This window comes from Ylistrum balloti, unplaced genomic scaffold (genome assembly GCF_031769215.1).
Source record: "Ylistrum balloti isolate Yb309-2 unplaced genomic scaffold, AGI_CSIRO_Ybal_v1 Utg370508, whole genome shotgun sequence".
Taxonomy (NCBI): domain Eukaryota; kingdom Metazoa; phylum Mollusca; class Bivalvia; order Pectinida; family Pectinidae; genus Ylistrum; species Ylistrum balloti.
In genome coordinates this window covers 1,169,034-1,180,997 of record NW_026782328.1, presented here as the reverse complement: position 1 = coordinate 1,180,997, position 11,964 = coordinate 1,169,034, and the positions used below count along the sequence as shown (strand labels likewise).

Sequence of the window (11,964 nt, the reverse complement as noted above, 5' to 3'; positions counted from 1 at the left end):
TAGAGATGCCCTCTTTTAAAATGAGAGGATACATTTGAAAGTTTTTTGGTCAGCCACACCTTAACCTATATGGAAATTATTGGATAGATGAAAGTGAAAAATAAGAAAAAAAAAAAAAAAATAAAAATCGTCAGTTTGAGAAAAACGTTTACAAAAGCAAATGCACTGGAGAGAAAGTTGTTGGTTGACATTTCTGAAAGGTTGTATCTAATTTTTAGAAACATTATTCAGAAGACATTTCTTAGGTTTTCAGCGTTCATCATAATCTGATGACTGAGTTGTGTCCGCATTTCCACCACATGGCACCTGTTAAATGTAGAAAATGACACCAATTAAAAGATCAAGACATAATGATAATGTCTTTTAATTACAATACACTATTATCTTGTAAACCAGAGCCAGTATTCATGAAACCATTCTCATGCTCAAGCATAGATTTTTTGCTCAAGCAAACTTTTTTTATAATTCACCGAAATCATATGAAATAATACAAATGTCAATTTAGACATTGAATATAGCTTTGACTTGAAGTCCTTTCAAAACTGTTTTTAAATCTGGCAAAATCAGCCTTATTTTATTTATTAATTTTTAACTTAAACAAGACATAAGGCTTGAGCACAAAATTCATGCTTGAGCCTGACAACGGTTTCATGAATACAGGCCTAGGTCCCATGACGAACGTAAAATTTCATCAATGGAGACTGAAGCTGTTGATATAGATATCGTAAACCTCAACAAAATTATGACAGATTCATTGAGTGTACAAAAGACACACAGTTGAATAGTGTCTTTGACTACAAATTGAGAATTAGGTATTGGTAAAACCAAATGATGAATTAAACTGTAGAATTCGTCCTTCTAGGACTTGTCAGCGATGCTAGATGTTTAAATTGTCAAAACCTAGGAGACCAGTGATGAAAATCCAAATGAGCTAACGTGAATGTTAAAAAAACAAACAAGAAAAACTAGCTTCGACATTCGATTTCATTTGAATGACAGCTTGAAACAGAAAGCGTGTATATTACATCTGAAGAAAGTCGGGAGTAAATCAAGATTTACTATATACGTAGCTTACGATACTTATGTTGCTGAAACTATTGCCTTATTGATTATACATTACAAATAAACAACGAAGTCACCAGTAATAAAAAGAGAACAAAGAACATGTAATAATAATAACATGAGACGGGACGTTCATGTGATAACTTTATAGATATTGTTAAGTTATTTCAGTTCTCATTATGGTAGTGGGCAAAACGCAAAAAGCATTTTAACGTTAACGGGTACCTACAAAAAACGGTAATCACGTGCTACTATTGCAGTATGAATGATTAATTACAGGTGAAATATAGTTACACCAATGAGTAGTAACCTATCCTAAATAATTTTGATATCATCGACATGCGAGACACGTGTCTGGGATTTCATGAAATAAAGATAAATATATATAAATTTTGAAACACTCTTCGTTAAACGACATAGGCTACGTATACTATCCTCAAATGATGACTTTGGAAAGTCTGTACATATATTTTTCATAATGGAAACTCCAGTTTAGAAAAAGCTTTAACGATTTCCAGGTGCTAACGTGCTTGACATCCGAACGTAAGAATACATTCCGTTTAATAATCAAGCTGTAGTATGCCAGCTAACGTGAACGTGGTGTAATAACAATGACCCATGGATTATAAGGCGATGCATATACAAAGGAACATTTGTTACCAGTGTCTCTCCGTCCTGTGTAACCTTTAGAAAGAAATGTATGTCCAGGAACTTTAAATAGAATACTTACAACTACCAGCAAGTTAATGTTCTGTGTGATGAAATATACTAACATTAATAGTAAATCGATCGGAAAGTTTGAATACGTACCGGTCTCATTTTCTCTGTTCATATTCTTATTTCATCAGTTCTGACTGATCACCAATGCTCAGACACGTCTTCATGTACTCCCTTAAGTGTAAAGTTAATTTATTGTCATAAAAGAAACAAAACAAACAAAAACAAAAAAAAAAAAAAAAAATCCCACAACAACAATGGTCAGCTGTTTATGTTCACTGATTCTTCATACCTTGAGTAAAATTGATGTTTTGAACCTCATGACGTACGTACCAAATGTCACGTGAGCAGAAGTAAAAGAATTTTGGTCGTGGCATGCTATTAAAGTTAGTTGAGCGACTGAATGTATAAGCTCCGGTGTAAGGTATTTGCAGGCATTCTCCGACCTCCATCAGTGGTAAAGATATCTCAGACGTTAGACAATCCGACCCAGCACAAGTTGGACCCCAAACGGTACTGTTATATCTTCTTGTGTCATCCTAGAGTGAGAAAAACATATCCCTAAGAATGCTACTTTTGTAGTTGAAATCCTACAGTGAACGTTAACTGTTATGTACTCCGTTGTTAATCTTTATTCTTTGTATTGTTTTCCACGCATTTCTCTCGTCCATATTTTCCCTTGATATGTTTGATTTGGGATTCCAATTACGACCTTGTGAGCATTTTTGTTTTGCATTTCTTTCTATTTGAAAAATAGAACATAACCTCTACAGCAATATCATCAGAAAGGAAAGTGAAAGTTGATACTAAGTAGTGGTCACTCAATGCCACGTATCACGTTATCACCACACAAGGGTTGCAACAAGTACAAGATACTAAGTAGAGGTCACTAAATGCCATGTATCACGTTATCACCACACAAGGGTTGCAACAAGTACAAGATACTAAGTAGTGGTCACTCAATGCCACGTATCCCATTATCACCACACAATGGTCGCAGCAAGTTCAAACATCTTTCCTTTTTACTTTTTTTCATTCTGATGGAATATTGTTTGAAACAGTAGAAATAAATCATTGATTGTTTTAGTTTTAGAGGTTGAACAAATGCACCTTTTCATACAAACTTTGAATTAGGTAAGTAGAGTCAAAATGTCTTAAATGATATCATATAGCTGCGACGTCCATCTAGGTCTCGTCAGCAATACCATGGGCCTAATGGTGGGGCCCCTATTTGTATTCTTATTTTTTTCTCGTATGTAGATAGTTAAAAAAACTGCAGAAATTATTAGTCATTATTGCATCTATTTGTAATGGACCTCTTTGTACAACACGAGGGTGAGTGACAGTGGTGACTAACAAAATAGCAGATAACTGGCGTAGGCGAGTGTAATTTTGAAAATAAATTGTAACAGTGTATAAAAAAGCAGTTACTTTTTCATTCTAAATATATGAAGCAAGCAATGTGATACTTTTAATAAGGGAAAACATTCATAATTATCCCCCCCCCCCCCAACAGTTAACAGTTGCAATTACAGTCAACATGTAACACTTAAAAAAGTGTCCATATACATATATATATATACTAAATACAGAAATGGCTAAGTACTTTTCAACAGGCCAAACATGACAAACGCACTATTTCTCATCATGATAAATATTTGACTATTATTATGGTGAATACCGATACATTGTCTATTTTTTTTTATCATACCAAACCGCTTCATTGTATTATACATTTTTTTTTGCACCAGAAGTAACTCACAAATATACATTGTGCAAAAGTAATCTATCCCCTGATGAACTGCTTAAGGTTGTAATTGAAAGATGCATATATACAAAGACAATAAATAATGATTATAATATAACTAATATTTGTGTGTTTTTCTGGCTTTTCTTTTTTTTAAAACTTAATACGAAGGAATGTTGCATAATTGATATCTTTAACTCTAATTAAGTAAAGAAAGAAATGATAACATTGTCTTACACCGAGACTAGTCATTCATTTTCTGGATACAGGTATATGGTAACTCACAAAACCGATATGTGGAAGTATGTATCCATCGCTTCTAATGTTTTAGCTTTTACTAAGTGCACAGAACAACATTTACTAGAAATGGATTCTTAGAAATAAATGTTTAAGGTATATATAAGAATCCTTAGATACATACCTGTTGAGTAACCGGTGACATTTCAAATTCATCATTGATTGCAACTAACCGACAAAACGATCCATACTTTCCTTCATTGATGTAGTACATAACGTGCTCAATATTAGTTCTATCTGAAATTACATGCATATTGACACTCGTGGAAAATCTTTGATAGTTTGATTCAAAATTTTGATATTTCCATTACATATTGGCTAATCCAACCTTTCACTAAACTTTATTTTGGAGGATTGGTTTTTTTGTTTCGGCATTTGTGATTTATACTGTGTTCCGCCATTTGTAACGTATCAAAAAGTACAAAGTATTGTTTTTGTGATTTATTTTACTCCAGTTTTATCGATTTGAGTTTTAACTCTTTTGACAGGCCAGTATTTCCTTAATATTTACATCATACACGATCATAAGAGGATTTGTCATTCATTAAGTACACAATATTATCAAACTGAATGCACACTTTATACATAGTTTTCAGTCTATGTTGTTTTAGGCAATCGCCTTTCGATGGAACAAGTGTGCATCACCATCACATGGTTACAAATCATCTTTACAATTTAACTAGCTAACAAAAAAAAAAAACCAAACCAAAAAAAAAAAAAAACAAAAACGAAAACAAAAACAAAAAACCGAAAAAAAACCAAAAAAAAAAAAAAAAAAAAACCCACGAAAATACCAACATGTCAATATAATCATAATCCACACTCAAATTGAATAAAACTAGGGCAGAATATGAAGTAAAGAAATATTTGCAAAGGGACACCTAAAAAGCACAAAGAGAAGTAGACCAGGTGTTCTGGAGGGGTAAGCGTCTTCTGCTTCATCGACAACACTTGCCATATTAATCATGATCAATCTAAGTAATGTTACATTTCCGAAGTCGGGGTCTCGGAATCCAGAATTTTCAGTCTTTGTTAAAATCAAAAGTGGTGAAAGTGATCATTGAACCTTTATCTATACATATATACAAACTATACTTATATATCAAATTAGGAAACATGACCTGTTTGTCACGAATGGTTAGACGCATAGATCGTGCACAAACTAACTATTGAATTTCTCTCAAATGTGAACTATCGCGGCGGGCATTTATCAACGAAACACGCCGCATTTATTTCACTTACCTTTGTTATAAACAAGCTTTCGCCCTATAATATGTGCTGCAATACTAGCAGCAGATGTCACAAGGTAGCGTCCTGGCTCAGCGATAATTTTCACCCCCTCTGTTTCCGGGAAATACTCCTCCAGACACTGGTTAATGATGTCTGCATTCTTTATGACAAATGAAATATAATCTAAACGTAGAATGCCATTGTACACCGTGCTGCACAATGACAAAATACTCGTCAGTATGACGAAAGAAACATGAAGATGCTTTGTATGTATACTTTGAAATTTCTCACCGTTACCCAATTCTTCCAATAATAACTCTATGGTTAACATGTAGTTTACAAATAGGCCTACTGACGAATGCCAGTTTTCTTACAACTGAATAATCATAGATAAAGAAACCCTTAACGTATTACTAGACGATATATGTTTGTTTGTAAATAGTAGTTCCGCGTTAGTCAATTTAAATTCTATTCATAGCATGAAAATTGATTTATTCTAAATAGATATAAGCTTCGCAATACATTTCCCAACATTTGACGCCTAAAAATACTGAAATCGGAATTTTAGCAGTGATGGCAAAGGCCAAAAATCAAGAAAGAAACGTGACAATAATATGGCGAAATGGGAGGACGTGAGTATAATATGGTTACAAAAATTCTGTAGTTTTAGCTATCAGAAAACACGTGTTTAACCTTAACATGTTTCCACCTTTATTGAAGAGTAAATAAGTGATGTATGCGAGCCTCAGTACTCCGCAAAGCTAAATGTTATCATATACCATCACAGGTTACCAAGGACTGTGCAAAAGACGCATTTCATATGTACCTAACCTCATCATTCAGATGTTTCATCCTTACAGTTTGTATAACGATTCTTCCAGGCCAGTTATTTTCATGTTGTATAGTGAGCTGTATCTGTATATTATGAACCCGATGTAAAACAAATGACATCCTGTTTAAATCAGTAGAGACATTGTACCAATTCATTACTGTCTATATTGATACATGCAATTGATGTTATGTTGATTTGTACATTATACTTAACTATTAAACAGTAAACCTTTCTTCCGTACCTCTTCAATAGTCGGGCTTTCAACATCTCTTCCCCGGTATCCTCCTCCAATGTCGAGGATCTTCATGGCACAGCCGACCTGTAGTCCTATATCAAATATTTTCCTTGCTTCCTTGATCGACGATGAAAAAGCTTCTGTACTGAGACAGTCACTTCCAACATGGAAACTAAAACATGGAATTATATGAAAATTGGACTACTTACGCCTCCAGGTAAAGCAGTAAAGATATGGGATATTTTATCCCGGTATATGAAACAACAAGCAAAGGAGTTAGATTTAAAGGATTTAATTATATAACCTTGGCCACAACAAGGGTACTAGCTCTCATTCACTGCACATGACCTATGCCGGCCATGACGTATGTCGTAATTCCGGTGGGTCTATGGCAGAACAGAGCTGTGCCCAGGTAGATTCTAGTTCAGGTTGAGTAACGGGTTTACGAGGTTCCAGGAAGCAGCCTTACATATAAATGTGGTGCAGTTCCTCCTGTGAAGAATTGTGGGCAGGACCTAAGTTACACCGAAGTGATAAGGCCCCGATTGAGAATACCAAGAACAAATGTTAAAGTGGCTTGAATGGGAGAGAATGGTGGGTACGACAGTACAGCTAACTGTCCTTAATGAAAGTGGCGAAGCCAGTTTATCAAGTCATAGTCTTTAACATATCACGTGGTTATAACGCATAGTATAGGTATGTAGAAGTATGGCTTAGAATTGGTCCGTAAGAAAGGCTAGGCGATTAACCTAGAACTGGTTACAGCTAGTTGCATGGCTAGATAACATCCTAATCTCCGAAAGTTATCATGTTAAAGCCGTACACTTGGATGGTTAGATCATTACGAAACTTATTGTATTTGCCGGGAGTATGTCTTTAATTTGATAAAAGATGGTGAGACCTGTATACATCAATTTTGGTTCATAAACCATGTTTTAAATTACTAAAAACCATAAAATGCCGTAAAACATGACACTGAAAAGTATTTATCATATTAATCTCCTATTTTATTCACTTTTCATTTAAACACTTACCTCACACCAATGATTTCTAAGCCTATTTCTTTTGCAGATATGAGTAAGTCCCTTGCTTCATTGAAATTGCAACCGAATTTCTGTCCCAAATCATAATGCGCTTCATATTTTTGTGTTGGTCGAAATCGTAACAGCAATCTGTAATATAGTGTGATACTTTATACAAATCCGGAGCACAGTGAAATACTTTCGCACAAACCTGTAATAAAGTGTTCATTCTTTATACAAATACGTAACATAGTTAATAATTTCACATTAAATTTTACTTCACCTTTCCGAGTTTTGTCTTCATCAGTAACCATACACATGATAATGTCGTTTAGTTAGCCGTACGCACTGACGCCTTCCTTTTATACTGACCCGTAACACATGTATAGTGCAATATGTTCATACAATTCCGTAATATAGAGCAATACTTCAATACCAACCCGTACCAAAGTGACAAAGTATGACATTTTCGTACAAACCCGTAACATTGTGTAATACTTTCAAACAACGTCGAAACAGTGTATTTCTTTCATGCAAACCTGTCATATGATATAATACTTCCATACTATTATGCCAATTATACAACACTGAAATTCCGAAAACTCCTTCTCCGCAACCGGAAACATATTTATTTAGTCAAGGTGTAGTGCAGTGAAGATCTGTTCTTGAGCTGTTACCAAAATAATTTATGCAACAACTTGCCTTGCGGATCCATGTAATAACTTGATCTTGATCAATTCCTCTTCACTGTCAAAGGTCATCAGGTCAACATTGTGCTGTTTGGCATAGGTAAGATGTGTGTTTTGTTTAATTGGATTGGCATAGATGATACGAGAGGGATCAACTCCTAATTCAAGTATCTGTTGAATCTCGCCCTGGAAACGAACAAAATGTTTATAACCTTTGAGCTAGTGATAACCTCACCTAGTTTTTTGACACTTACTTCGACCGATTTGGATTTTTCTCAAGTCGCCTTTCAGAATACAAAAAACAAAAAAAATAATAATAAATAAATAAAATAAAATCACTAACGAGTCCTAGAAAGATCAGTCAGTTGTACATACTTATTCTGTATATACAAGTTATATTTAAAAAGTGCTTTTCACTTGTATATCTCTAAAATAATCTTTAGGGAGGCCCCACCAACTTGGATCAAATGGTTATAGAAATATGTTCACATCTTATCTAGTTTTCATGTCTTTTTCGTTTCAGTTTCAATGACGTGTAAATATCGATGATTTCCATTGGTTAAAATACTTGTGTTACGTGTTTTTGATGCCAGAATAAGTCAGACAAATATATCACATGATATAAAGCATTTAAATTCTAAGGTCCTATGGGTTTTTGTTAAACGTATCTCTAAAACATTTTGTACAAGGGAATCAAAAGGACGAATAAAAAGATATTGTGACTTCGTTCATTGCAAGCCCTGTCTGTTTGTATATGCTGTGGTATAACTTGTTTCTTTCAAAGTAAACAATAAGATCGACAAGGAAAATTTACTGTTATACAGTGCTTTCAAGTAGATCATGATTTAATAAGATGTTCTGTGGTCATCAGTTATGATCGGAATAAAAAGCAATACCTTGCTGGCACAGTCAAAACTGCTTCCCAGTGTTACTAAGATATCCACGATGTTCTTATCATTGTTGCACTTCAGAGCTATTGAAAAAAAAGAGTTGAAAGTTTTGATTTGAGGAGATGCCTCTTCTAATTATATTGTCAATGTCTTCAATTTTGTTAAATGTCGTTTCTCGTTTATTGCAATTTTAATATATATTGTTAAAATGTAGGAGATAAATATTATTTTTATTCCAATGTAAGTGTAGCTATTACGAAAATGGAAATAGTTAAGCGATATTTGAACCGAAAACGTTGTTTACAAGTTAATTGAAAATAACATTACCGTAGAATAGTTCCACCCTTGGAAGCAGCTTGTACCATTTTCTGTACCTCTCCACCACCTCGTCAATATCATAGATAGCTAGTGGGTCATCTACTCCCTGTGCCAATGAAGTCATACTAGACAAAACTAATTGTCTCTATATTTGTTTTAAACTTTATTTTATTTTGGCAATGGCATTTCATTCAAAGGATGTTATACAAAAAGGATTCAGAAAGAAGTTATAAACTTATGTTAATCTGTCTCCTTAGAAGTAACAAGCAGGCAGCGACTGATCGAATTTGGGAAAGGGAAAGTGAAAAGAGTTTAGGAGAGGGAAATGAAGTAAGGAAAGTGGATAGAATGAGTAGTATAGTATGTATACATTATGTAAGATCGACAAATACAATATGATAAGGAATGCAAGTTCATCCAGAGTAACATATGGGTATCTTAATAAATTGTTAATTATACATGTAGTACTACAAACTGCTGTACTTTTAGTTAATACAGATATACAAAAACTCATGAAAGTAAAAAGTTTCGCGTATATGGAAGGAGTACAGTAGTGTTGGCAGTAACTCTTCCTAATGCTCAAATCGTTTAGTCTTTAATATGAAAGTGTGGACACTAACAAATATAGCTTCATTTTCTGCAAATGATATAAATGTATCGCCAAAAAGAAGGACGTCTACAGATTCAATGGGAAGAAGATGAGAAAGAAAAAGATGTCTACATCTGTTATGATTAGAACAAGATAAAAAGAAATGTTCGGTTGTTTCGTTTCCCATACCACAATCACATATAGGACTATCCACTAGATTTTTACTGAAAATATGACCCTTACGTGAACTACATTGCATTCGTAATCTGGAATGATAAATTTGTCCTCGTCTAGAACCAACATAGAAATATCCTGGAATATTGGAATTAAGGCCATTTAAGTAATTCTTCAGAGTATAAAGTATAAAGTTTTCTTTAACATGCACAGGTAGGGAATTCCAAAGATTTACAGCCGAATGAAGAAAAGAGTCTCTATATTTGTAATGTAAAGTACGTCGATGTGTATAAAAGAGAAGAAAAAGGGATGCCGTTAAATATTCCATGACTTTTAATGGTATACCTAAAGGTCCTAACACACATTTATACCAAATGATGAAGTTTAACTCAATTTGAAAACTAAAAGTAATTCCAGGGAAATAAGAAAATGAGTAAAACAAACGATTATCTTCAGTCACGGTAACCTAATTTTTAATACAAATGATTGAAACACTACACTAATGCACGGAATGAAATTTGATATTATATACAGATTTTTCATTACGATGAAAAAAGATGTGACAGTAAAAATATTGGCCTAATTGTAATTTCATGACAATGTACAAAGAAGCCAGCTTGTCGAAGCGACGTCAATGTTTGAATGTTAGAAAATATCAGATAAAAGTATGTTATTTGATTATGTTTTTGGGATGCGATGACATGATCGGTATATGTATCACGATAGGAATTTGTATATTCAGTTCACAGCTAAGCAATAAGGTGAATGAAACCTATCCAACTAACAGGAATAACTTTAAGCATTTTACTGTCTTTTTTCGATATCTATGTATGTCAAGCAGTAACATATAGTATAAAGTAAACAAATATGCAAACATGTTCCCTTATCTTTATATGAAATACACTGTACTTAACTTGATGGGAAATCAAATCTTCTCCATTATTAAACGACATTTGTTCCCGCCAGAAACATTTATAGGAAAGTTCTTCTGTTATCAGCCAACTCAGCTACGGTTTGAAATGCTGATAAATTCTATGATCGTCTTACCAGTTTTGTTTGTTGGTTCACCTGCTGTTTGATGTAGTCTGTATGAGAACCTCTGACATCAACTATTTGGATATCACTGTCTTCCATTATCTAAAAAATGGTTAATAAAGCAATGCTTTGGAATTACTTTGCCGAACCATTCAAAAAACCATTATGCTAATGAAGAAACCAAAACGTTTTGATTATTCAACTGAATTGATTTTTAATGATTGAGAATTGAAATACAGTTGAACGTCTTTAACATGAACTCTTTAAACTCGAAGACTGTGTATGATTTAATTTGTTTCGTCGGCCCCTGCCAAACTTCACACTAAATACTCGAACTGAAATCGAAAATCGAAGATTTCTCACGGTCCCACCGAATTCAAGATACCGAGGTACGACTGTAAATATCTCCAAATGAAAAGTGTAAGCCGGTTTATGTTTGCGACCATTAAATTTAACGTCTTCGCTGACTCGGCATTGAACTCAGACAAGCTCACGGCAATTGCGATTTTTAGTATGATTTACGAAATTAATGTAACAATGCAAGTATGCGATATCGCCAAATATAGCGATTGATATCAGTTCATTCCCAATTTATTTTTATTAAAGGTACTTCATCAACAGTGATTTTGGTTTAAATATACACATTTTTAAATTCACAAAGTAAAAGTAAGGTAGAAGATAAATTCATTTTCTTGAAGCGGTGAAAATTACTATTTTTTTCCTTCTCAGCTCACACATTTTATGATAACATCAGAGAGTTTTGAATTTGTCGGTACGCAACATCCCTGCAATCAAATTACGATTTATGGTAAATACTATTATCACAATATCCGCAGGAATATAGTTTTGAAACATATTATCTATTATAACAGTATACAGTTTATCTAAACAGTACACAGTTCATGAATCTGTTATCACATTACAGTCACGTATCAGTTTTCAATATACATTTCATATGTCATTAATTACATATAAAACAGCTTAATATACAACCTAATTTGACTTCGTTACTATTGAAATGCAGATGTAGTCTCTTTTCGTATGATTTATTTTGATTATGCTAATCACTTCATGACTTATGTATAATATTTCGAAATCCTTATTTGTACTTTACGATACATAACTCA

The 11,964-nt window shown here is 33.6% G+C and overlaps 1 protein-coding gene across 1 annotated transcript; it reads right to left on the bottom strand.

The window, feature by feature from the left end:
• Nucleotides 1–227: 227 nt before the first annotated feature.
• On the bottom strand, nucleotides 228–10,936 carry LOC132555614 (ornithine decarboxylase-like). The gene is made up of 10 exons (XM_060219961.1): nucleotides 10,850–10,936; nucleotides 9,049–9,145; nucleotides 8,728–8,804; nucleotides 7,845–8,017; nucleotides 7,155–7,292; nucleotides 6,127–6,292; nucleotides 5,066–5,213; nucleotides 3,948–4,060; nucleotides 2,113–2,318; nucleotides 228–306 (listed from the first exon to the last, which is right to left on the bottom strand). The coding sequence occupies exons 1-10, from the start codon at nucleotides 10,934–10,936 to the stop codon at nucleotides 228–230; spliced, it is 1,284 nt and encodes a 427-aa protein (XP_060075944.1).
• Between the last annotated feature and the right edge of the window lie 1,028 nt (nucleotides 10,937–11,964).

Coding starts and splice junctions, on each gene's coding strand:
- LOC132555614 (XM_060219961.1), bottom strand. CDS start 10,936: ATGGAAGACAGTGATATCCAAATAGTTGATGTCAGAGGTTCTCATACA. Junction 9,146..10,849: donor TGAACCAACAAACAAAACTG/GTAAGACGATCA, acceptor TCATTGGCACAG/GGAGTAGATGACCCACTAGC. Junction 4,061..5,065: donor AAAGCTTGTTTATAACAAAG/GTAAGTGAAATA, acceptor ATGTAATTTCAG/ATAGAACTAATATTGAGCAC.